Source organism: Schistocerca americana, chromosome X, assembly GCF_021461395.2.
Source record: "Schistocerca americana isolate TAMUIC-IGC-003095 chromosome X, iqSchAmer2.1, whole genome shotgun sequence".
In the NCBI taxonomy this organism is placed as follows: Eukaryota; Metazoa; Arthropoda; class Insecta; order Orthoptera; family Acrididae; genus Schistocerca; species Schistocerca americana.
Window position 1 is genome coordinate 103,752,555 of NC_060130.1, and position 27,729 is coordinate 103,780,283.

The window sequence follows — 27,729 nt, forward strand, 5'->3', positions numbered from 1 at the left end:
TAAAACAATGCAAAATTCCCATGATTCTAAAAAATGCCCGGGTTTTACCCGGTTTTCTCCCACATGAAAAAATTCCTGGGTTTTTGCCAGATCTCCCAGTTGTCCAAAGTCGGATACACCCTGATTCACCATATGTTCAAACAAGTTGCAGAGACAGGGTGTATACGGGGAGAAGAAAAAAAAAAATTCCCGGATTTTTCCCGGTTAAAAACACACCTTCTCCTGGGTGAAAACACACTTTTTCTGTGTTAAGTGACAGTATATTTTCCCTTGGAACTGCAAAACTTACCAATTCTTTTAATGTTTATGCTTTTATACATGGGCGTAGAATTTCCCGGCACCTTAGAAAACGAAACTCAGGGAAACAGACACGTTTTGGAAATATCTTTGATGTGCAGCAACATATACACTGTGTTTTTTCGTATTACGAAAGAATACATTGGAATTCCATCAAACACCGTTTGTTACTTTCCGAATCATTGAAATAGAGATTGCGATGCGCTTTCTTAAGCCAATCATAGCTCATGCGACGTGATCTCGGCAGCCGATGACAGCGGATATTTAGAGCATAAGACACGTAATGTAGTCAGCCAACAGCAACATCACTGTTTCAACCCACAAATCGCCGAAGTGGCGTCAAATCAAAAGACTTGCACCCGGCGAACGATCTAACTGATGGGAGGCCCTAGTCACATGACATCATCACTATTAAGTACCACAAACACAGAAACAGGGAAGTTAATAGTTTAAATCAATATACTTAATGCTGCTACAAGAAAAGCAAAGCTTTCACATATAATATTGGTCTCTAAGGTTAATAAGTTGCAAGAGAAGCTAACCTTTCGCATATAATGTTGATCTTTTTTGGGCGTGTTACACTTTAAGATAGATCACACAAATGTGCCAGTAAAATTTTTAATAATGACATAAATTACTGATCTTCGGGGTTTGAAATTTTTCTAAATGGCTCGACATCAAAGAGTTGATTTTTAAAAGAGAGTCTAACACTGTGTGATTTAAGAAATTCATGGTACATTCTCACACATAGTTCAACTTACGTAAAAGGATATTTACTTTGAAAGTAACACTTTTCAAACCACCATTCGCAATATTTTCCTGCGACCTGTTAGAAATAGGTTCGTTTCAGCAGTTGCCAGAGAGCGCAGATACCAGGCGACACCGCGCTTGTGCAGCTACCAAGCCCGTATGTCAGTACGTGTAAAACATTGAAAGATTATACATTATGTCATAAAAGAAGCAAGACAAACACTTCGTTTCAAATACATTAACTGTCTCTGCGGAAAATGTTAATAAAAGTCAAATTTCTTCAGCAAACAGACAAAAATAAATTCATTGTTCTACAAGGCGATTAATGCTCGACTGCCAGAAAGGTGGAAATAAAATCAAATCTGAAACTAACAACATATTTTAGCCTTCCGTAAATATGTGAATGTATTTTAATTCACTTGATAGCTCTCGGCCACAGATACCAGTTTTGTTTCCATTTGACGTGAGAGTAAACGAAGGGGAAACAGCAAAATCACTAAATGTAAACACGGGTCACGTAGAGACTACTCACTATAACTCAGACTTCTCTGCGCATCAGCCCCGGATATTTGTGAATCGGGTCAATACTGAAAAAAATCGGATTTTCAAAAATATGTTCATCTTGTAGGGCAGATCTTTCTGAAAAGTCTGAAACATAAAACCTATGTGTTCGAGGATATGTAGGACATGTTATTTGGTCTTAAGTGTGCCAAAGTGTAGTAACATGCCTCTTCATACAGCATTCCTCTATCGCACATCACTGTATTTCGCTCTGTGGAATTGAAACATGTATATTTTGTAATGGATGCCATCAAACTATATTCAGGACAGTGGGAATTAAAATGTCCTGTGGTGCCTCTCCTGCTCCCAGGCAGCCGGTTTGACATCCTGACCCACTCAAAATGAATGGGATTATTTGTAACTGGGAGAACAAGAAGACTTCAGAAAATTTACACTGTTTATTGCCTATTAGGTAATAACTTGCTGTTTTGTGTGACATGAAATTAAATATAGGGTACATAAAACCAGTAAAGACAAGAGACAAGCAATACAGTACACATTTCTTCAATAGTTACCTCCTAGCATTTTTTTCTTTCTAATCTTGCTACAGCTTTACATGGCATCCTTTCTGTGAAACCTCATCAATGTTCGTCAAATGTTTTGCTACATGAAAAATCGAAAAGTCGTCTTCTAATACTCAAAAAGCTATTAATACAAATAGTATTCAAGACTGGTGTAGTTTCTTGATCTGATTACGTCCTGTTGTCACTATCTGTTAGATAAAATAAAATAGGCCTTTCTAATATTGCAGCAATTGTAACACACACCAAATAAATGAAACTGTTTTGACGCAAACGGTCATTTTTATAATACGACAGAATATAATTCATGAAGTACCAATACCAAATGCCTATGAGGCCTACTACAGACAAAAAGCTTTCTGTTAGGAAAGTTTCACATTTCATTCACATGCTCCAGTTTCTCAAGTATGAGATCGAAAAGTAGTAGTAAGAAATGTTTACATAATTTTGGAATCGTCATATTCTTCCATAATTTTTGTGATGTCCTCCTTTCTTCTCTTTCCTTATTCTAACAATCAATCTTGTCATCACTAATTTTGTAACTATTCCTGGCATTGTCAAAACTTATTTCAATTCATTTTCTTGGATACACTGAGAAGATAATACGTAATCTTTCTTGCCTGTTATTCCTGCTAGTCATTTATTTCCACTCTAGTAGTCCAAATCTATGCATTTCGCTAGTAATTATAACAACGCTGATCATTCACAAACCCAACCAACCACATAATCAGACAGCGATTGCCATTCATCCGTTTGGCTTTACTCCGATCAGCTCGTATAGCCTCATCCCCCTTTGTCTGCGGAAAGTTTATTTCTAGGTACGAAGAGGATTCTCCTGACAGACACATCACGTACACTATGCACGCGTTCGAAAATCAACTTATGATTCATTCAGAAATCAACTCAAAATGTGTTCAAAAATGTTCAAAAACCAACAGGGATGCATTTCAAAGTAATATGAATAATCAATAGACCAACGTGTGCTGGATGCTAGGCACTTTGTGAAACAAGATTCATTTCCTCAAGAATATGAATTTGGTGGCCCCTTTTTCCGGTAACACCAAACTGCTTTCACAGCCAACAGCCACATTCCTGTAGCCAGAAGTGGGACAATCTACTACTCAAACGTGACTCAACTGCGAATGTGCATGAGCCCGCTCGTAACTGCTAAAACAAATTTAATGTAAACAGTTGTAACTTCACACACATAGGAAGCAATTTGTTGTTAAGAAGCATTGCTGAGTCTTCCTAAAGCCTTTGATACATTTTGCTGTTGGCAGACGCTTGCATGAGCAATGTGTGTCTTCGTTGTTGTATATGGCGCATTCCCTTTGCTATTTAAGTTATTTTTGTTTTTTCTCTCGTTTATGTTTTATTATTGAAGAATTATTCTGCAGTAGTGGGATACAATAATATCCTTTGTTATAGTAATGGTTCTTACCAGTCAAATCTACCAAAATTTAACTGAATACTAAAACAATGAAAAATTCCCAGAATTCATAAAAATTCCCGGGTTTTTCCCGGTTTTCTCCTGGATGAAAAAATTCCTAGGTTTTTCGTGGTTTTCTCCTGGATGAAAAAATTCCTGGGTTTTTCCCGGATCTCCAGGTTGTCCTGGGTCGTATACACCCTGAGCGAACATTAATGAGGCTAATTCGAGAACAGCTATCGATCTCAAGGGGTATTTCCTAAGTTTCAGAACTGGGATATCATGCTTTCTCACCAGTGAGATGAGAAGCTACCCTCACTCCAGATATGGTGACAAGGGCGTGGTGCTGGCTACCTACCGATAGGTGTTTGAGCACGTGGCTGTGGATGTAGTCTGGCCCTGGAGACATGTCAGGGAAAAGGGCTAGGAAGCTAAGGAATTCCCACTTCCTGAATAGAGCATTATATGCCTCTAGGGGATGCAAAATGTTCAGTGATAACATCTGGTTCAGGAAGACTCCCGGCACAGCTGTGGGGGACCTGTGTCCATAGAGGCATCGAACCTTTACCCAAACCTGCTATGGAGGGGTACGCGGTCCGATGGTAGTAATATCCCATATCCTGCATCCTTGCCTCTGTCATTTTATTTGGTAGTAGATCTGTAAATGTAGCCATTTTAAAGGTTCTCCATCAATGGATGCCGCTTAAAGCTTTGGACAGCCCGTCTTTGATCTGTAATGGCCATGATGCGCCTGCTACTGACAGAACGGCTGCGGTTGTGCCCCGGACAGCTGCCTCAGTACCACACATGGCAGGATGCTAAGGGCAACGGCAGAGGCAAACCAATCAGCATTGTTGAGAGAGTCCATCATGTGGGTGGATGCCCAGGCGAGTGATGCTGAGGAAGGGACAGGTTGATTGGAAAATGCTCACTGTCAAACAGATAATCATGGACTAGAATATATCGATGGGATAAGACCAGTGCTTCAAATGGAAAGATCAATGACCAAACAAGACCCATATGCCACACTGGAGTGAGTGAGGGCACCAGTATTCAAGAGACAAAGATCGAGCTCTAAGAGCAAAGTTTTGATAGCTTTACCTAGGTCAGTAGTCGTAGATGTTATGTTTTCGATGGACACAAAGGGCTTGTCTGCCCTAGTTTCAGGGACAGAGGAGAAAAACAAAGCTCTACAACCACCAACCTGTGGCTCCTACAGCCACTGGCAAGTATCTGGATGCAGATCGTCAGGATCCTGGGAGGAGTGTGTCCGAAGGTAACCATTTCATGTGAGAGATGTCAGATGTTGCTTCTCTGGCTGGCGATTGGGGACAGAAGTCTGCCCTGGGTGGGGAGTCAACACTCCCCAAGTGGGTGTGGGGCAAACAGTAGGAGAGGGGACCCCAACCATTAGGGTAATGGGTGTAGTCAAGTGGCTCCAAGGGCCTAACATAAAAAGCATGAAGGGTGAGGCTACCATTTGATGACATTGTCATAGCTGTAGTAAACAACATTATCAAACATAGAGGATGCAAATGATCACCTTTCTTCTTGACGACCTGATAAGTGAGTCACTCAAGAGTCTCGCATTCTTGGATTTTCTTTTCTCTTTAAAAACACTGCATTCCAGTGAACAGGGGGAATAGTACTCCCTGCAGCTGATACAGTTATGGGAGGGACACAAGGAGTGTCCATGCGCAACTGACATCCATAATTCCTACAGACGGGGCTGATGTTAAAATGTGAAGACATGCTCAGATCTCGTGCATATGAAGCAGTGCATGGAAGGGGGAACTTATGGTTTCACGTTGCATCGATACACATCAGCTTGATCTTTTCAGGCAATGAGTTATCATCAAACGTCAAGATGCAGGCCTCACTATCAACCCTATTGTCCTCTGGACTCTCGTTAAGACATGACAGACAAAATGTACACTCCATCACTCCAAACTGGCACATAGCTCACCCTCTGTCTGCAAAAGGAGGGTGCGATGGGATATGATACCTTGTACTATACTGAGGCTGTTACAGGAGAGAGTGTCACAGGAATTTCACCCAGCTTGTCGCAGGCGACCAGCACCGGCGACTGAATGGAGGATGCCATTTTTATCAGAACTGAATGACTTTTCATTTTCAAAATCGCTGCTACTTCCCCAAACCCTTCCTCACGGTGTTCAACAAAGAATGATGATGGAGTGGTCAAACAGGAATCTCCATTTGTCCAAGAGCAAACTAAGTATTGTGGGAATGGTTTCTCCCCTTGTCTCTTACCCCTACATTCGTCCTACGGCATAGCCAGAGAAGGAAATGTTGTGGGGTTATATATCTCTGCATTATAGTAATACTTTCTTTCTGAAGAGATGCTGGGGCCATACAGCTACCAGCGGCAGAAAATTTAATCCTCTTCATTTGCCTTGGTGCCACCCACTCTGAACGGAGGCTCCCCCAGAGGCACAACCCAGCCAGTGCAATGGCAATCTGAGCAGTTAACCGTTGCCTAGAGTCCCTACGGCTCAGACACTAACAGTGTAATCTGTGGGTAATCACCCTGAAGGTACTTGACAAACAGCCCCCGCCCCCAAGATTGGTTTTGAGTGGACTATTTTTGCCTGAAAATAAGGGTGAAATGATAGAAAGCCACAAGAAGTGGAATGTACACTACACTGAGCAACCTTCCTTGCACTATCTGCATTCTGTAAAATCTGGAAGAGGAATGGTAGGTCAGACCTAATATTGGGGACCATACAGTGAAGAACAAAAAGTTGTAGAAAGTGCCAGAGGAGAGAAAAATGAGTTTTCAAAATCATGAACGAAATACAAGCATAATCAGTGCTAATAAGACCATCCAATGGAAAGGCAGATGAGAAAAAAAGAATAGTATAAGGATAGACCTGCAGTACAGAAAGGAAAGTCGTGCAGCAAGGGCCAAGGGCCCCAGGGTAGCCACGCACATACTCCAAAGAAATGTGAGCCCCTGGGCAAGTTCTGTAGTATGTTGTCATATTTCTCTTTACTGCTTGCACTAAAATATAATTTCAAACAACTTTGATGATGATGATGGCTTTTATGATTTCAGAACAGCAGTTAAATGTTGCCTCAATGCAACAACTTTTGAAATTTCTAAGGTTGTGTGGTGTCACCGCCAGACACCACACTTGCTAGGTGGTAGCCTTTAAATCAGCCGTGGTCCGTTAGTATACGTCGGACCCGCATGTCGCCACTATCAGTGATTGCAGACCGAGCACTGCCACACGGCAGGTCTAGAGAGACTTCCTAGCACTCGCCCCAGTTGTACAACCGACTTTGCTAGCGATGGTTCACTGACAAAATACGCTCTCATTTGCCGAGACGATAGTTAGCATAGCCTTCAGCTACGTCAATTGCTATGACCTAGCAAGGCGCCATTACCAGTTACTATTGATACTGTGAATAATGTACCGTCCAGAGCGACTTTCACCATTAATGGATTAAAGTTAAGTATTTCACCAGCTACGTCCGTTTTTTCTAAAGTCTAATTTCCTTGTCCTGTTCCAGACCTCACGCCAGCCTGCGTGAGCTAAAACGCGTGCCTTTCAGCTTCCTCTAGTAACACGGTGTTGGCTCTCCTGCCAACCACAACAGGTTGTTTCGGTTAAACTCACCAAAGAAAAGTCAGGAAATTGACACACACACACACACACACACACACACACACACACACACACACACACACACACAATTTAGTCACACTAAACAGTGGGTGAAAACAAAAGTGTTTAAAAAAGGGGAAACAGATGAAGCTATAAATACTTTCACTGCCATGGCTGGGAATGACATGTTGATTGAAGTCTGAAAAGAAGGAATATCTGAAAAAATTATTCCATATGTAAAAAAGAAAAATTGTTTTTACAGTGAACTAACAAAGTAGCCATTGTTTGAAGAGCACTTTATACTCATTAAAACTTTTAAGAACCTTTTCTATATTGCCTAAGTGAAAGTACTGTGCCCTAGACTTTTTCATATTAATTATTTCAATAACAAAATTTTCAAGGACAAGCTATGAGCCTAATATTCAAGACTTAAGTACTTTTTTTTATATTTTATGACTAAAATTTATAAAAAAATCTATTTTCTCCTTTCTTTAATGTTACCCATAACCTGTTGTTTGCTTACTCTGCACTTAATAATTTAGGACACTCAGCCCAGTTTTAAGGGCACGGGAGTTGGCACATACTCTTTTCATAAAATATTCCAACAAAATAGGTAATTACAACAAAATAGGTAATTACAACAAAATAGGTAATTACAACAATAACATTCCAAACGTGACAATAAGTTCTTCCAGTGTTTTTACACTTCTTTTGGAAGAAATATAGAAAACTGTGATAGTGACAATGTTATTTCTGTTTTTGTCAGAACTTAGATTTTTGCACTTAAAGGTGGTTATTGTTCTTTGTCTAAACTTACAAACCCATACCAATGATGCTGATTTTCAGTAGGCTTTTGGAACATATACTGTGTTTGCACATTATGAATTACCTCAAAGAAAACAATCTATTGACACAGTTGTATGGATTAAGAAAATATCATTCTTGCAAAACACTTCATTCACATAAAGTAATGAGTGCTATCGATAGGTGATCTCAAATTGATACCATATTTATAGATTTCAAGACGACTTGACACCATTCCTCACTAGAGATTTCTGAACAATGGAGTATCGTTTCAGTTGTGTGACTAGATTCATGATTTTCTGTCATAAAGGTCACAGTTCATAGTAAATGATGGAAAGACATAGAGTAAAACAGAAGTGGAATATCACACTCCCTAATGAAGTGTTCTAGGCCCTCTGATATTCTTAACCTATATACATGATTTAGGAGACAATCTGAGCAGCCATTTTAGATTGTTTGCAGATAATGCTGTCATTTACCATCTAGCAAAGTCATCAGAAGATCAAAGAGAATAGCAAAATGACTTAGACACTGTACCTGTATGGTGCAAAAGTGGCAATTGTCTCTGAATAACGAAAAGAGTGAGGTCATCCACAGGAGTATGAAAAGAAATCCATTAAATTTAAGTTGCACGATAGATCACACAAATCTAAATTCTGTAAATTCAACTAAATACCTATGGATTACAGTAACGAATAACTTAAATTAGAATGCTCACATGGATAATGTTGTGTGGAAAGCAAACTGAAGACTGTGATTCACTGCCAGAACACTTAGAAAATGCAACAAATCAAGTAAAGAGATTGCTTATACTACACTTGTCCACTCTCTTCTGGAGTATTGCTGCGCAGTATCAGATAGAATTTATGAAGGAAATTGAAAAAAATTCAAAGAAGGGCATCTTGTTTTGTATTATTGTGAAATGTGGGAAAGAGTGCCACAGATACAATATGCAAATTGAGCTGGCAATCATTAAAACAAAGGCTTTCTTTTTACTGAGGCAGGGATCTCCACACAAAATTGCGGTCCCAAACTTTCTCCTCGTAATGTGAAAATATTTTAATGGCACCCGCCTATATAGGGCGAAATGATCATTGCAATGAAATAGGAGAAATCAGAGCTGGCCGAAAGTATTTAAGTGTGTGTTTTTCTCCTGCGTTTTTTGAGAATGGAATGGTATGGAAATAGTCTGAAGGTGCTTTGATGAAACCTCTGCTAGGCACGTAAGTGTGAATTGCAGAGTAGTCATGTTGGTGTACGGATTTAGAGAAACAATGGAAAACCTTCATGCAAGTCCACTGTCTCCAGCACAGTGTCACTTCATTCAGTGTCAACTAATAGTGCAAGTGAAGGAGATGAAAGGGGGAAGGAGACGAATCAAAGAAATAGAACAAAAAGGAACATTTGAAGGGAGGACTGAATGTTATCCTGTACACAAACTTTGAAAAAAGTTTCCTCTCTTTACAATGATGTTCACTACAAATACCAGTGAATTAAGAAAAAGTAAACAACAATCAGAACTGGCATGTAAAATGTCATGAGGAAGCAGTATATAAACAAACCAAAATTTTTCTTGTGGGTTGCATAACACATGAATTATAAACTGCATATTGCTGCCATTTGAAGGGTAAAAACATTAACAGCTAAAACAATTGACAACACTGCTCTCAGTATCTTTTCTAAATTTTATTTATACAGTGCTACTACTGCAAAATCATGTAACAACTATTAGTATCTCATGAACCACAGGTGGGCAACGAGCAGCTTGCGGGAAGGCTCCAGCCCTTGATTGTTTTCAATCTGGCCCAGAGAAGAAATTCACAAAATTACTCCTACCTGTTTGTCCACTGTGATTGTCTATCACAATGCCATATTTCGGTCCTCTATTCTTCCTCATATTAACATTAGTAAATAATTCTTGTCAATTGTGGACACATTAGAACACACTTTAAACTGAAGGCTTCTGTGATGAATTAGTTACAATTATTTCTTTTATAGGTGTTTTTTTTTCTCATGATGATATTTCAGTATGCCTGGCAACCCATCTTCACAGTTATCGTTAAAATCATATGTAAAGACACAATGCTCACAACACATAAATAAATGTAAACATCTGAAGATTGGGTGAACATAAAATGAATGTACTCTCAAAAATACGAGTTTCAAAGCATAATTTGTTGGTGTGGTGTTTTAGTAAGGAGTGCCACTCGTACTGGCACATTATCCCACAAAAAGACGTTACAGTTCTCACTTTATGTGCTAGGAGTGCTGATGTTGCGTCACATGTCGAGGCAGCCCACAATCTTAAGAAAGAATGTGAATCACATCTGCCAATCACCAAAGGTTGCCCATGCCTGATGCTTCAATATGGTACACTGACATCATGGTCTTTTCAGGTGAGCTACTTCTGTACAGGAATAAAAATGCTGTTGAGGTATAATTTGCTAGTACATTTTCTGACCACATCCTCTAAGATATTGGGCTAAAACAATAAATTAAAGTAGCAATCTCAATGCCAAAAACAGTTTAATCCTTAATTTCTCATATCATAAGAAGTTACTGACCTGCGTATCTGTTTAACAGATTCAGAACTTGTTTTCGGTGTGGCATGAAACTTTCAGGAGTAAGATACCAGACAGTTTTAAGAAAGAATTACATTAGACCTATAATTTAAAAAAATCTTGTCTGATATTTATATGATATTAAATTATGTAAGAAAGGAAACAAACAAATTGTCAAAGGTATTGCAACATTCTGACAATGGTGTTGAAATGAAATTACTTTTTACAAGTAAGCAGTAGCAGTAATGGCAACTGTAATCTCATACTCAGACAGAAGCATCTAAACACAGAGACAGCATTGCATATGCAATTTTAACCTTCTTAACTAAACCTCATAGCAATACAGGCACTACATACCAGTGGAATCAGTCTCCTTCATTGTCTCAGAGTTCTCTTTCATATCAAGGATTGAATGACTGTTGTTAAGACATGTTTGAAGCAATGCACGTTGTCGCTGCGATATAAGATCACTGTCTTTAGTAACAGCATCAAGCCTTGCTTGGAGTGCTGCCTCCGAGTACAACTGGTCTTCCACTTGGGCAGACAACTCTCGTTTCTCTTGCTCTAGCCGCTCACATATTTCACGGTGTTGTTCTTCGGTCTCCTGCACACAACCAAGTTACTTAATTACATATAACAAGAAGCTTTTCTTCGAGATGCAGAATAGATACTTTTTAAATTATAAAATGTCCAATTACATACTGCTTAAATCAGTACACAATATTTAGAAGAAACTCAAGAGGCAAGTAGCACGACTAAATGTCAATTGCCACAAACTCTTTGGTGATGTTATACAAAATACTTAATGTTCGGGGTGGTTAATCAGTTAATTTTTTTGAGAGGAAATGTACAGGCAGTGTCAAACATCCTCGATCCTTTTAACAATAGAACTCAAAAATCTACTTCATGGCACATTAATTAATGTATTTATGCCATATGTGGCTATTCAGATTGTCCAACTTTCTCCCTATATCTATCTGTCCTCTTGAAATTTTCCGGAAGGGAAGGGGAGGCGCCTGAAGGGAAGGGAAGGGAAGGGAAGGGAAGGGGGGGGGGCGCCTGAAGGGATGGGAAGGGAAGGGAAGGGAAGGGGGGAGGGCGCCTGAAGGGATGGGAAGGGAAGGGAAGGGAAGGGAAGGGGGGGGGGGGCGCCTGAAGGGATGGGAAGGGAAGGGAAGGGAAGGGAGGGGGGGAGGCGCCGGAGGGGAAGGAGGGGGGGTGGCGCCGGAGGGGGAAAGGGGCGGCGGCGGAGGGGGAAAAGGGCGGCGGCAGCGGGGGAGGGGGGAAAAGGGCGGCGTCGGCGTCGGCGGCGGCGGAGGGGAAAAGGGCGGCGGCGGCGGAGGGGAAAAGGGCGGCGGCGGCGGAGGGGAAAAGGGCGGCGGCGGCGGAGGGGAAAAGGGCGGCGGCGGCGGGGAGGAGGAGGGGGGGAGGAGGGTGCGGCGGAGGGGGAGGCGGCGGAGGGGGAGGCGGCGGAGGGGGAGGGGGAGGCGGCGGAGGGGGAGGGGGAGGCGGCGGAGGGGGAGGGGGAGGCGGCGGAGGGGGAGGGGGAGGCGGCGGAGGGGGAGGGGGAGGCGGCGGAGGGGGAGGGGGAGGCGGCGGAGGGGGAGGGGGAGGCGGCGGAGGGGGAGGGGGAGGCGGCGGAGGGGGAGGGGGAGGCGGCGGAGGGGGAGGGGGAGGCGGCGGAGGGGGAGGGGGAGGCGGCGGAGGGGGAGGGGGAGGCGGCGGAGGGGGAGGCGGCGGAGGGGGAGGCGGCGGAGGGGGAGGCGGCGGAGGGGGAGGCGGCGGAGGGGGAGGCGGCGGAGTAGCAAAACAATGCCCTTGTTCAACTTCCATGGACTGTTGCTTTGATTCTGGTGTGACATAGGCCACCCATGATTCATCGCCCGTAACAATTTGGCTTAAGAAATCATCACCATCATCGTGGTACCGCTCAAGGAAAGTCAATGCACTGTCTAAATGTTTGGTTTTGTGCACAGTCGTCAACATTTTCGGTATCCAATGTGCGCACAATTTTCGGTTATTCAAGTGCTCGGTCACAATGCCATACAGAACACTATGAGAAACATTAGTTAAGTCATCCCACAAGGAGGAAATCGTAAAGCGTCTGTTTTCTCTCACCTTATTTTCCACTTCCTGCACCAAACTTTCATTAATGACCGAATGACGCCCACTCCGTTTTCATCATGCACATTTGTGCGGCCATCTTTAAATGCTCTCACCCACTTTCATAACATTCCATCACTCATAATGTTTTATCCGTAAACTGCAGAGATCTCATGATGAATATCGATCGCTTTTAGGCCTTTAGCACTATGAAATAATATAACAGCCCACGCTTCACAATCAGCAGGACTCACGATTATCGGAGGCATTTTAAACACTCAGTACACAACATAAACAAGGAAGAATCAGACTATTGGCATCAGTGCATAGATTAAGGTACAGGCTTTCATGTAAAAATAAAATTGTTGAGATATCTTAGCACGTTTTTTTTTTTTTTAATTTCTAAACGGTACTTAAAAAACACGCCTCGTACATTATACACATTATACACTTATGGTAATTTGGGGAGGAAGGGCATGGTTTTCTTGTTATCTATTTACTACATAATTTAATTATGCGTGTTTAAATTGAAAAATATGAGAGAAATTATTAAAAATAGGGTATTTTTGAACAGTTGTCATTAGGATGAACACTGAGTACAATTGTAAATTCTAAACAAGCACATTCAGTCAATGTTACTGTGTTAGAAAGACAGACACACACACACACACACACACACACACACACACACACACACACACACACACCCCGCACCGCACCTAGTTTTATTTAAATACTACTGTCACAATCAGACTCATACAATCGTAAGTACTAAGAATGAAATTAATAGTTAATATTGTCACGCCGAGGAAAGTGTAAGTAAACGAATGACAAACACTAACTTCACTTAACGAAGGTTTATTCAGCTCTTGCACGTACAAGTGCGTGGAGTGAAGTGCCTCCGGCCAGAACATGTACGGTACATATACAGAACATTTCGGTACAATGATTCTTGCAATTTGTGGATACTTCTAGAATGTACTCTAAGCGAATATTGGAATTGGAATTATACAATTCAGGGGAGTTTTGAACTCACGACCGTCCAAGCAAGTGTTACATCCTCCTAGTCCGGGAACAAGTCATCAGCCCTGCACGCTCTGACTCCTGATGACTGATGTCCACCCTGGCGGTGATTTTCTTAAATTTTACTTACCACTACGTTCTTTGTCACCTGTCGCTGGAGCTTCGAATTTTCCCCTGGGTTGCAGGATCCTTATAGGCCTTCATTCGAATGACGTGGACCGTATCTCCGATCTTTCATCCTCTTGTGTCAGGGTCGAAATCTTCAACTTCATAAGTAACATCAGGTAACTGTCTTACAACTTTATAAGGTCCACAGTAGCGCCTGAGGAGCTTCTCAGAGAGACCAACCTCCCGAACACAGGTGGAGATCCAGATGAGGTCACCAGGCTGGTAGACAAAAGGGCGGTGGCTCACATCATACCTTCAACGAGCTAACTGCCAAGCTTCCTCAGCTCTGGTTAACACCTGGCCGATGTAGTCATCATCCACATCATCAGGTTGTAACGGAAACACAGTGTCCATCGTCGTAGTTGCCTCACGCTCATTGACCAGGAAAAATGGTGAAAATCCTGTTGTGTCCTGTTTGGCGGTGTTGTAGGCAAATGTCACGAAAGGTAGCACCTCATTCCAGTTGCTCTGCTCAACAATGACGAACACTGATAGCATGTAGGCCAAGGTCTTATTAAGGCATTCAGTAAGCCTGTTAGTTTGTGGATGGTAGGCAGTCGTCATGTGATAGTAATGTTGCACCAACAGTTTATCTCTGTCAAAAGATTCGATCGAACTTTCCCTGATTTCCATGATTAACGACCTTGGGGCACCGCATTTTGATACAATGTCTTCTACGATGAATTTGGCTACCTTGAATGCTTCAGCTCTTTGCACGGCTTTTGTAATGGCATAGCGTGTCAGATAATCAGTGCAAACCATAACCCATCTATTGCCACTAGTAGACGTTGGAAACCTTCTGAGGACGTCAATCCGAACACGCTGGAAAGGCGTTTCGGCTGGTGGAATTGGTATGAGTCAGCCAGGTGGTTTCTGAGGCACCCTCGACAGTATGACACACAGTGATGGACACTCCTAAATAAACCCGGCCAGAAAAATCTCTTGTGGATTATATCGTATGTCTTAATAAATCCTAAATGTCCGGCCTCAGGTGCGTCATGGAATTTCTGTAGAACCTCTAACCGCATGTGTTTAGGAACCTCTTTCCAAATGGATCGAAGTTTTTCTTGCAAAGTAATCCATTAACTACCTTGAATTGTCCTTTCACATCCTCTGACCGATTTAAGGCAACCATAATTTGAGATGTTTTGGCACCCTCCTCCTGCTCAGCAGAGAGATCCTGGAGTGCAGTGAGACAGTCACTATATTCATCAAAGTCTTGATGGTCCTGCACAGGGTTTCTTGAGAGACATTCAGCATCTTGCTGTTTTCTTCCACTTTTGTACACTATGGTAATGTCATTGTCTTGAAGATGTAGTGTCCACCTGGTGAGTCGTCCTGTTGGATCCTTAAGACCTGTCAACCTACAAAGTGAATAATGCTCCGCAACAACTGTGAACGGCCTTCCATAGAGATACGGTAGAAATTTGCACATGGCCCAGATCACAGCAAGACATTCTCTTTCTGTGGTTGAGTAGTTTCTCTCAGCTTTTGTAAGTAAGCATAGGCTATAACCTTCTCTTTTCCATCCAAAATCTGCACAAGAACAGCACCAATCCCATACCCACTGGCATCTGTGTGTAGTTCTGTAGGTGCTCTCTCATCATACAGATCAAGTACAGGGCCAATCGTCAGAGCTTTTCGCAGCACATCGAAAGAATCTTGTTGGGCACCACCCCAGATAAAGTTAGCATTGGCTTTTAAAAACTCTTTGAGTGGCCTAGCTTTGATACAAAACTCTTTCATGACACGACGGTAATAAGAATACAATCCGAGGAAGCTTCTTACGCCTATAATACTTTTAGGAATAGGGAATTCTGTTATAAATCTCATATTTTCTGGGTCTGGCTGAACACCTTCGTTTGACACAAGGTGCCCAAGTGTTTTGATTTCTTTTGCTCCAAAGTGACACTTTCTTGGATTAAGTTTCAGTCCAGCTTGTTGGAGACACTTAAGAACAGCCCTCAGTCTTTTTGTGTGTTCATCAAATGTCTCTGAGAATACTATAATGTCATCTAAATAACAAAGACACATCGTCCACTTCAGGTGCCTCAGAAGATTATCCATCATCTGTTCAAAAGTTGCTGGTGCATTACACAAACCAAACAGCATTGCCTTAAACTCATACAGGCCCTCAGGGTGATGAATGCAGTTTTCTCAAGATCAGCCTCATCTACTTCGATATGCCAATATACTGAGTACATGTCCATGGTTGAGAAAAACTGAGCCCCCTTCAGACTATCTAGTGTATCATCAATTCATGAAAGAGGGTAAATGTCCTTTTTAGTTATCTTATTAAGCTTCCTGTAACCAACACGAAAGCACAAACAGCCATCCTCCTTCCTGACGAGAACCACTGGTGATGACTATGGGCTCTGTGAAGGCTGAATGATGTCATTCTTCTTCATTTTCTCTACCTCATCGGAAATTATTCAGAAAGTCCCCAATGCTAATCCAGTGCTTCACCGTCGATATGTCTAATTTGCTGTTCACCTGTGGATTGAAGAATTCAAAGAACTGTTGAAGAATGGCAAGAAGCCGCTTCTGTTGTTCCTTAGTGAGATCTGGTGATAGTCGAGCTAGTAAATCTTGTCTCGTAGTGCTAGTGCTAATTTCGCCCACAGACTCGGCATGGGAGGTTTCTATGACGCTCAACTGTTCTGCAATTAACGGCTCAGAGTTTGCTACGCACATGCGTCTTGGAAGGATCTGCGGTTCTTGGCGACAGTTAACAATCCACAATTCACCAAATCCAATCTTAAATGAGATGACAGAGGCTGGGATGACCAAGTTATTCTTCAGTGGTATGCTTCTCCTACATTCCACTACAATATCCATTGGTTGATGCATGGCATGACACATGACAGCTGCCTTTCCAGTGTTGACTGCAGGAGTGATCACTTCATCCAGCACACACAGTCTCCACACACTCGGATGCACATCTTCCTGTCCGCAGTATCTCATCTCGTCGTAGCATAATTTCGAGCGACCACAATCTATAATTGCCTGCGAAGCTTTCAGAAAGTCCCATCCGAGAATGACATCATGACTACACACTTGTAAGATGACGAATTCTAAGGGCTGTTTATGGCCACTTATACCCACATGAGTGTCATCTTCCTGTAGGTCTTACATATTTCCCATTAGCCACCTTCAGCAGGGATGTTTTGTTGTCGACGAATACGGTTTTCTGCAATTGGTGACGGTACTTCTCCGAAATGACTGAATATGATGCTCCAGAGTCCACAAGAGCTCGGCCTGGTCGGCCATCCATGAGGATATCAACGTAGTTTCCTATCATTTTTGTAGTGATCGAGGGCAGAGGATTTCTCTCTTCAGCAGCCTGACCTCCAAGGAAGGTCGCATCCTTTAGTTTTCCAGGTTGCAGCAACTAAGTGATCGGCTGGAGCTTCTAAATGGCGATGGAGACCTTGATCGGCGTGTTGGTGAGCGTCCTCTCCAATGGGTAGCTTGCCGCGATTGTGACCTATATCGTCCAGCACCCACATCATCTTGTTGATCTTCGTCGTCCCGGAGCTGGCGTCAGCTAAGATCAGTCTGCTGTCTTCTGGTGTGGGCGTCATCAAATATCCACCGCATTTCTCAACAATAGCGCACCGCATGTCCCGGTAGTCTGCAGTGGAAACATACTGGTTGGTTATCCTGGGTCCTCCAGACATCAGTCTTCCTTGGTGCCCAAACAGATTCCTCATGTGGCATTGTAGGAACGTAACTTCACCTGGGTCTCGACTTTTTCACCATTTTAAAGGGAAATGAAGGATGAGAGATTGGATTCAATGTCTGCTCCACTTCCTCCCTTATGACATCTTGAAGCGTCTAGGTTTTCTGTTCGCCGTGCAATCAAAGTTCCTCCTGTACTTCCTCTCTCACTATCTGACAAAGAACACTTGTGAAATCAGTTTCTTCCTCCATCACAGACATGGATACAATGTTTGGAAGCTGTTCGAACTTCTTGCGTGTAATTCTCTTTTGATGCATTGTCTTGATATACTGGCACCATTTTATGAAGTCATCTGCTGTCAACCTCCTTCAAGAGTAGAGCTTGATACATGCCCTCAGCAACACCCTTCATGAGATGTGCAACAATTGTCTTCCTCCTTCATTCGAAGACACACTATTTTACACAGCTCCAAGACGTCCTGAACGTAGGATGCTGTAATTTCTCCTTGATGCTGTGCCCTGCACTTTAATTTGTCTTCAGCCCTGCACTTCTGCTGTTGTGTGTCACCGAAATACTTGCGCAGTTCCACTTGGAATACTCCCCAGCTTGTGAACTTCTCCTCGTTGTTCTCATACCATCGCTTGGCAGTGCCTTCCAAGTAGAAAAATACTTTAGCCAAACAAATGGTGTCATCCCATTTGTTAAATCTGGCTATACGCTCATATACCTTCAGCCACTTGTTTGGATCTTTGCCATCGTCACCAGAGAACCCGGAAGGATGTCATGTGGTGGCACACAGTTGCTGTCATCGTAATGTCCTCCTCTTCTTCTGTCCCCGATAGATTGTGATCTGTTGAATATGATTCAAACTCAGGTTTCTCGCCACATAAACAGCGGCTCTGTCGTGGCCTGATGGGAGTCACTGTGTCGTCGATAACGTGCGGTATCACAAGTTCCAATACCCAGCGTCTCCACCAGCATAATGTCACATAGAGGAAGATGTAAGCACACGAATGATGAAGACTAACTTCACTTCACTTAACGAAGGTTTATTCAGCACTTGCACATACAAGAGCGCGGAGCGAACTGCTGCTGGCCATAACACGTATGGTATATATATACAGCTATAGAACATTCCGGTACAATGATTCTTGCCATTTGTGGATACTTCTAGAATGTCCTCTAACTGAATATAGAAATTGAAATTTTACAATTCAGGGGAGTTTTGAACTCACGACCGTCCAAGCAACAGTCTAGAATCATAACCACTACACTACGGAGACTGTGCTACTCCGCTTCTACTGTGACAATATCATTACAATACAGCAATTAATAACAATATTCATTATTCACAAACAATCTCTCATATGTACTTTGTAGACTGCATTAAATTACAGCATAATGTGATGCGCACCTGTACACATACCTGCAATTTGGATGCCAAGTCTTCGACCTTCTGAAGTTGGGTAGTGTATTTGTGAGCTAGCTCCTGAAGTTCCTGTTGGCTCCTTTCTCGCATATCCTTCAAATGGTCAACTTCATCTTCAGTGTTACTCAGAGTTCTATGTAATCATGGTAAGAAAAAATTTTACATACACATTAAATAAAACAAATACAGGCATCTCTAGTTGACCTGCAGTTGCACAAAAATGTGTATAAAGTTTCTGGGCTTAAGATAATGTGTGAAAAACTAAACAAACATAAGGCACAACAAGCAGATCAGGTGCTATATGTACATTACTTTACATCAGAATTAAACATCACCTTGATGAAGTGAAAAAGTAAATCTCTACAAATATCTGGAAAAAAGGAAGTTAGAAAATAAAACAACCTGTGATGAACTGGACGAAATGGCAGAAACCAGTGGCATGATCAGCACAAAGCTAGAGAAACAGACAGTGTGTGTGTGTGTGTGGTTTTTTTTTTTTTTTTTTTTTGTGGTTTTAGGGCGCAAAACTTCAATGGTCATTAGCGCCCAGACTACGTTAGGAATGCACCGCGAGGCACAAGTTTAAAACAGCAACTAAAAGGGAAAACACGATAAAAGACAGATTGACAGGCATAGGATTAAAAAAACAGCATAATCAAATGTCCTTAGAGAGGTTTGTCAAGTTGATAATACGAAGAACGCGAGCAGCTGCTCAAGGGACATCCGCTAAAATGGCATCTAGAGTACATGGCAGGCCAAGATCAAGACGCAGTGTATTAAAATCCGGACAGGACGTTAAAATGTGGCGGACTGTCTACAATTGCCCACATGGGCAGAACGGCGCCGGCGCAGCTGTCTGCAGATGGCGATGGCTGAACTGGCAGTGTCCAATTCGTAACCGGGCCAAAACAACTTCCTCCCGCCGAGAAGGGCGTGAGGAGGACGTCCAAGCCGCGGGAAGAGGTTTCAAGGCCCAAAGCTTGTTGTCCGTAAGTGCAGCCCAATCGGCATGACACAGCAATAAAATGCGCCGACAAATGACCCTGCTACAATCTGATGAAGGGACACAACAAGAAGCTGTCCGAGGCTGGAGGACCGCAGCCTTGGCCGCGGTATCTGCAGCTTCGTTCCCAGGGATACCGACATGGCCAGGAACCCACATAAAGCTAACCGGTGGAACTGTCTTCCACCAGCTGCTGAAGAGAGCGTTGGATCCGGTGCACGAAAGGGTGAACCGGATACGGATCACTGAGGCTCTGGATGGCGCTCATGGAATCTGAGCAGATGACTTAAGCAGAATGTCGGTGGCGGAAGATGTAAACAACAGCCTGGTAGAGAGCAAAGAGCTCAGCTGTGAAGACCGAACAATGGCCATGGAGCCAGTATTTGAAACTTTGTGCCCCGACAATAAAAGAACACCTGACCCCGTCATTGGTCTTAGAGCCATCTGTATAAATGAAGGTCATATTAATGAACTTTGAACGAAGTTCGACAAAACGGGAGTGGTATACCGAACCAGGGGTAACCTCCTTCGGGAGCGAGCTGAGGTCAAGGTGAACGTGAACCTGAGCCTGGAGCCAAGGTGGCATTTGGCTCTCGCCCACTCGAAACGCTGCAGGAAGTGAAAAATCAAGGTGTTGAAGGAGGCGACAAAAGCAAACTCCAGGGGGTAGCAGGGCAGAGACATACAACCCGTATTGACGGTCGAGAGAGTCGTCAAAAAAGGAATGATAAGACTGGTGATCGGGCATTGACAGTAGCCGACAAAGCAGTATATCGCGCCGGTAGGTGAATGGCAATTCACCGGCTTCAGCATGAAGACTCTCGATGGGCCTAGTACAAAACGCTCTGATCACAAGACGTAAACCCCGATGTTGTATGGAGTTGAGACGGCGTAAGATGGACGGCCGTGCAGAGGAGTATACGAAGCTCCCATAATTCAGCTTGGAGTGGACGATCGACCGATATAGGGGAAGTAGGACGGTTCGATCCGCTCCCCACAACATACCACTGAGAACACAGAGGACATTTAGAGAATGGGTACAACGGGCAGCCAAATTTGACACATGTGGAGACCAGCTAAGTTTCCTGTCAAATGTAAGACCTAAAAATTTTGTTGTCTCCGCAAATGGGAGAGCAACAGGACCGAGTCGTAAGGACGGTGGGAGAAACACTTTGTAGAGCCAGAAGTTAATACAGACCGTCTTCTCGGCAGAAAAACGGAAGCCATTGGCGACACTCCAGGAGTAAAGATGGTCAAGAGAACGCTGAAGACAGCGCTCCAGGATACATGTACGCTGCGTGCTGCAATAGATGGTAAAATCGTCCACGAAAAGGGAGCCTGATACATCAGCTGGGAGGGAATCCATTATTGGATTGATCGCTATGGCGAAGAGAGTGATGCTCAAAACTGAGCCCTGTGGCACCCCATTCTCCTGGCGAAAGTTGTCTGACAGGACAAAACCCACATGTAACCTGAACTGTCGATCCATTACAAAGGAACGAATAAAAAGAGGGAGGCAACCGCAAAGGCCCCATGCATACATGGTGCGGAGAATGCCCGCCCTCCAACAGGTGTCGTAAGCCATCTCCAAATCAAAGAACACAGCCGCGGTTGGGCGCTTCCGCAAGAAGTTATTCATAATGGAGGTCGACAAGGTAACCAGATGGTCAACAGCAGAGCGGCGCCTACGAAATCCACATTGTACATTGGTAAGTAGGTGTCGAGATTCGAGCAGCCACACCAAACGAGAGTTAACCATTCCCTCCATCACCTTACAGACACAGCTGGTAAGCGAGATGGGTCGATAACTGGAAGGCAAGTGCTTGTCCTTCCCCGGCTTAGGAATCGGTACAACAATAGACTATCGCCAGCATGCGGGAACATGTCCCTCAATCCAGATGCAATTATAAGTACAAAGAAGGAAACCTTTACCCGCAGGAGAAAGGTTCTTCCACACCTGAATATGAATAGAATCAGGCCCTGGAGCGGAGGACCGTGACCGGGCAAGTGCATTTTCGAGTTCCCGCGTGGTGAATGGGGCATTATAACTTTCACGATTCGAGGAGAGGAAGTTAGGTGGCCTAGCCTCCTCTGCCTGTTTTCGGGAGAGGAAGGCAGAGTGGTAATGAGCGGAGCTCGAAACCTCTGCGAAAAAGCGGCCGAAGGCATTGGAGACATCCTCAGGGGCCACAAGGACGTCATTCGCGACCGTCAAGCCAGAAACTGGTGAGTGGATCTTAGTGCCAGATAGCCGGTGCAGGCTACCCCAGACAACAGAAGAAGGAGTAAAATTGTTGAAGGTGCTTGTGAAAGCAGCCCAGCTGGCTTTCTTGCTTTTGTTAATAATACGACGACACTGCATAATCGTTTACAATAGATACAATTCACCACTGTAGGGTGGCGTTTAAAGGTGCGTAAAGCACGTCGACGAGCACGTAAAGCGTCTCTACATGCTGCAGTCCACCAGGGGACCGGTACGCGACGTGGAGAAGAAGTAGTGTGAGGGATGGAATATTCAGCAGCAGTGAGAATGACTCCCGCGAGGTGTGCGACCTGACTATTGCAGCTTGTGAAGGTTTGATCCTGAAAGGTCGCCCTGAAAGAGAAGAGCCCCCAGTCTGCTTTGGAGATGTTCCAACTAGTTGAGCACGGAGAGGGGGTATGATGCAGGAGATGGATAACACACGGGAAGTGGTCGCTCAAATATGTATCAGAAAGTGCATACCACTCAAACCGGCGTGCAAGTTGGGGAGTACATATAGAGAGGTCTAAATGGGAATAGGTGTGAGATGTGTCCGAAAGAAAAGTAGGGGCACCAGTATTGAGGCAGGTAAGATTGAGCTGGTTGAAAAGGCCTGCTAACAGGAAGCCCCTCGGGCAGGGTGCTGGAGAGCCCCAAAGGGGATCGTGGGCATTGAGGTCTCCAGTTAACAAAAATGGTGCAGGTAGCTGAGCAATAATTTGCATCACGTCTGCCCTGGTTACGGCAGACGACGATTGAGTGTAAATGGTACAAATGGAAAATGTAAAAGTGGGGAGAGTAATGCGGATGGCAACTGCCTGCAGGCCGGTGTGCAATGTGACGGGATCGTAGTAAATATCATCCCGGACCAGCAACATAACCCCTCCATGAGCCGGAATACCTACCACAGGGGGTAGGCCAAAACGCACAGAGGTGTAGTGTGCCAAGGCAATTTGATCGCATGGGCGTAGCTTTGTTTCCTGGAGGGCTACGACGAGCAGACGGTGCAAGTGGAGCAGCAACTTTAAGTCCTCTCGGTTGGAGCGAATGCTGCGAATATTCCAGTGAATAAATGCCATCGTGAGAAGAAAAAGAAAAAGAAGATGCAAGAAGGGGTCACCTTGAAGGCCGCTGAGGGCCTGGCTTCGAGCAAGCACTGCTGCCGCTATCAGTAGGCGGACAGTCATCGTCCATTGGTTCTATAGGTTCATCGGCCATCTTGTTAAGATGGCCGGGAGGGGGAGCTTCCTCTGCAGGTGAATGGCCAGATGTTCGGCTAGCAGCTGTGTGACCAGGCGAAATGGATGACGGCCTGGGGCGGCAACCGCTGGGTGGCGCAGGAGAAGAAATGCGCCGTGGCGGAGAAGGAGAACTGTGCTTCCTATGAGCCTTCTTGGAAGGTCCTTTTGTGGAAGTACTGGTCGATGGCTGGGAGTTCGAGGTACGTAGGAAGTCTGCACAGGACGGTTCCTTCTTAAAGGCCCGTGCGTCGGACTTCTGAGTCTTCATCTTGGCAGAAGCTGATGGGAGTGCTTGTGTCTGAGGGGTGACGGGAGGAAGAGGAGACGTCGACCGCACGATCTTAGCACTGGCCGAACGGACGACCGTGGTGCTGAAGGTCAGATCGCATGTCTGGGTCGCTACCTCCCTGGTAGTCCGAGGAGAGGCGAGGACAGTACTGTATTTCCCTGCTGGGAGCAGCGTGGGCTTCCTACTAGCAAATAGCTTGCGAGCAGCCGAGGTGGACACTTTCTCTTTGACCCGAATTTCTTGGATACAGCGTTCTTCCTTGTAGATGGGACAGTCGTGGGAGGACGCTGCATGGTCACCCTGACAGTTCACACAACGAGGAAACGGAGGTGGACAGTCACCCTCATGGGCATCCCTGCTACAAGTGACACATTTAGCCGCATTGGAACAAGACTGGCGAGTGTGATTAAAACGCTGACACTGGTAGCAGCGCGTAGGTGTCGGGGCATAGGGGCGAACAGAAATAACCTCGTAGCCTGCTTTGATGCGCGACGGCAGCTGAACCCTATCAAAGGTCAAGAAAAGTGTCCGGGTTGGTACAAGGTCATTTTTGACGTTTTTCATGACCCTATGGACAGCCGTCACGCCCTGCTCAGCGAGGAAAGACTGAATCTCCTCGTCAGTCAATCCGTCGAGAGATCTAGTATATACCACACCACGAGACGAATTCAAAGTGCGTTGAGCCTCCACCCGGACAGGGAACGTGCACAGGAGTGTGGCCCGAAGCAGTTTTTGTGCCCGAAAGGCGCTCTCAGTTTCTAGTAACAAGGTACCATTACGCAACCTGGTACAAGACTTGACAGATCTGGCTATCGCATCTACGCCCTTCTGGATAACGATAGGGTTGACACAGGAAAAATCCTTTCCGTCCTCAGATCGAGAAACTACGAGGAACTGTGGGGCAGGTGGTAGTACTTTTGTCACTGGTGGCTGGTCAAGTTTCCGTTTTTGGGCAGAAGTCGAGAGAGAAGAAGAAGAGAAATCCATTGCGGAGGAATCCCCCATGATTGCCAGCGTCTCCGATGGCGCGCTCCTTCCTTGTGGGGACCCTCTCAGAGGGCACTCCCGCCTTAGGTGAATGTTTACACCTCAGGTCACACCTCCCGAGAAACAGACGGAGGGACCAATCGGCATGGTCAGAAGGTATCAGCTCAGGCAATCACCCCTCCCTGGGCCTGGCCTTTACCAGGGGGTACGTGTGTGCCTTACTTGTCTACCCAGGGCGGGGAATTACTGTCTCAAACGCTGAGGCGGAGACCAGAGAAGGCAAGGAGAAGAAGGCAAGGGAAAGAAGGCAAGGGAAAGAAGGCAAGGGAAAGAAGGCAAGGGAAAGAAGGCAAGGGAAAGAAGGCAAGGGAAAGAAGGCAAGGGAAAGAAGGCAAGGGAAAGAAGGCAAGGGAAAGAAGGCAAGGGAAAGAAGGCAAGGGAAAGAAGGCAAGGGAAAGAAGGCAAGGGAAAGAAGGCAAGGGAAAGAAGGCAAGGGAAAGAAGGCAAGGGAAAGAAGGCAAGGGAAAGAAGGCAAGGGAAAGAAGGCAAGGGAAAGAAGGCAAGGGAAAGAAGGCAAGGGAAAGAAGGCAAGGGAAAGAAGGCAAGGGAAAGAAGGCAAGGGAAAGAAGGCAAGGGAAAGAGTAAGGAAGACAGTGAGATGGAGAAGAACAAAGAAAGGAACCAACCAAAGGAAGAAAGAAACGAGAAGAAGTCAAAAACCAAAATGACCACAAATATAGGTCATGGAACCGTCCGTCTCCGGACGCTGGCGCTAACTATCCCCTTGAGGGGGAGGGACTCCTTTTAGTCGCCTCTTACAACAGGCAGGGCCTATTCTAACCCCTGGACCCGCAGGGGTGTGTGTGTGTGTGTGTGTGTGTGTGTGTGTGTGTGTGTGTGTGTGTGGAGGGGGAAGATGAGCAGGAGACAGATGAGCCCATGTATGCCCACTGCCTGATGAAAAGTATTGTTTAAACTGAGGTGTTTACTTGTCTTAAACTTGTATGAACTCTTCACTGTAAGTTAGATTGAGGACCTATGGTACGACAGAAACTTCCTGGCAGATTAAAACCACGTGCAGGACTGAGACTCGCCCGCATCTCGTGGTCGTGCGGTAGCGTTCTCGCTTCCCACGCCCGGGTTCGATTCCCGGCGGGGTCAGGGATTTTCTCTGCCTCATGATGGCTGGGTGTTGTGTGATGTCCTTAGGTTAGTCAGGTTTAAGTAGTTCTAAGTTCTAGGGGACTGATGACCATAGATGTTAAGTCCCATAGTGCTCAGAGCCATTTGAACAATTTTTTTTTGGACTGAGACTCAAATTCAGGACCTTTGCCTTTTGTGGGCAAGAGCTCTACTGACTGAGCTACCCAAGCACGGCTCACCATCTGGTCTCACATTTCACCAACTGTACCTTGGAAAAATTTTCATTCACAGAAAAGAACTGTTATTTAACATCAGATATGACTAAAATTTGCTCTTCATATATCATGGAAGATAAATTACAGAATTTTTCAATTTATGCTAACCCAACACATCCCGTGTCCATGAGTAAATCCATTATGTGGTCTCCATCATATACACTTTTCAGAAACCTTATTATACAGGGTGGCCCACTTAATTGTTTCAGTGCAAGTATCTCTAGTACACCTATAGATATTTAAAAACGACTTTCTACTATGAGACATTCTAAATTGTAAGCAACTATTGTTTTCATCACAAAATTATGTTTTAAGTGGGCACCCTGTATTATTTATTACACAATTAATAATATGAAACATCACAACAAGAATGGCATTTGTTTCAACACAATACATCAATTACATCCCGAAAAATTGCAAAGTGAAGTTGGTGCTTGAGATAAATGAAACTTGTCACTATTTCACATCACGATATGCTAGCGTGAACCCCACATTGCTCATAATCATAACGTGATTAACATACTACAATGCAACAAACACTATATTTATTGCTATTTACACTTTTATTAAGAGGATTGGAAACAATATACATGTACAGTCACACTCAGTGAAAAATAAGGAAAGGGTTTACTCATTCATGATTTATTGATCTTTACTGCACTACTAGAATGGTCGTAATGGTAACAAAAAACTGAATATCACTGGCCAGAGTAAACATAGTTGATGGTTGACCAAGGATGTAACGGAGGAGTAAATGGTTGCTGTACATAGTTGTGTGACTGGGCATCTGTATTGTTTCCAGCTCACTTAATAACAGTGTAAATAGCAATAAGGAAAGCGATTGTTGCATTCACAATTTTATCTAGCGATGCACAACAGTGGCAAGTTTCATTTATTTCAAGTGACAACAATTTCTCAGGATGTAATTGATGCATTGTGATGCAACCAACACCATTCTTTTTGGATTTCCTTTGAAGTTGGCACTGAAAATAATATTTGCTTACATTTTAGAGTGCCTCATAGTATTTACTTTCATGAGCCCCTGCCTTACATTCATACATGAGAAGCTTGTTTTACAATATTTGTAGTTGTTCCAGAGATATTTGTGCTGAAATGTTTAAGTGGACCATGCTGTACATCACTGCTGTGTTGGACAAAGCACACTCCTACAATCATGGCGAATGGAGTGGTTCAGAATGTTAAGACTTAGAAGAGATCCACCCTAGTACTGGTCATTAGTATGACATTGAGTACACGATGGGCAAAACAACAATATCAGTACATTTGATCAAATCTGACTGAATGTGCAACCCATGGGACTTCACCTCCGAAGTCAAGCAGCATCGACTTGACATGTGCCAATACGCCAAGGGTGTACTACAAGTACCTAAATTTGTGGACTCCCACAACTCTTGAATTAACAGCTGTTGGCAATAATGTGTTGATGAAAAGGTTTCCTGTCTGCTTATCTGCAGCACCATGCAGGTATTCTGTACCTTTAGCAAGGCAATGCACTACCACATTATTTCAAAATTTTCAGAACAGTTTGAGGAACAACAGATGGACATAATGGTGCTTGTGCAGCCCACCAG

At 44.1% G+C, this 27,729-nt stretch overlaps 1 protein-coding gene across 3 annotated transcripts in view; it reads right to left on the reverse strand.

Annotated features, from left to right (window-relative positions):
• Positions 1-27,729, reverse strand: part of LOC124554988 (sarcolemmal membrane-associated protein-like) — a 337,706-nt gene that overhangs the window by 146,937 nt on the left and 163,040 nt on the right. For all 3 annotated transcript variants that reach the window (XR_006968506.1, XM_047128729.1, XM_047128730.1), the window contains 2 exons: positions 18,955-19,090; positions 10,910-11,156 (listed from right to left, as the gene is read on the reverse strand). Coding sequence is in view for 2 of the 3 variants with exons in the window: in XM_047128729.1 (XP_046984685.1) it covers positions 10,910-11,156; positions 18,955-19,090 (383 nt within the window). In the remaining variant the exon portion in view is untranslated. The remainder of the gene's footprint in view (positions 1-10,909; positions 11,157-18,954; positions 19,091-27,729) is intronic.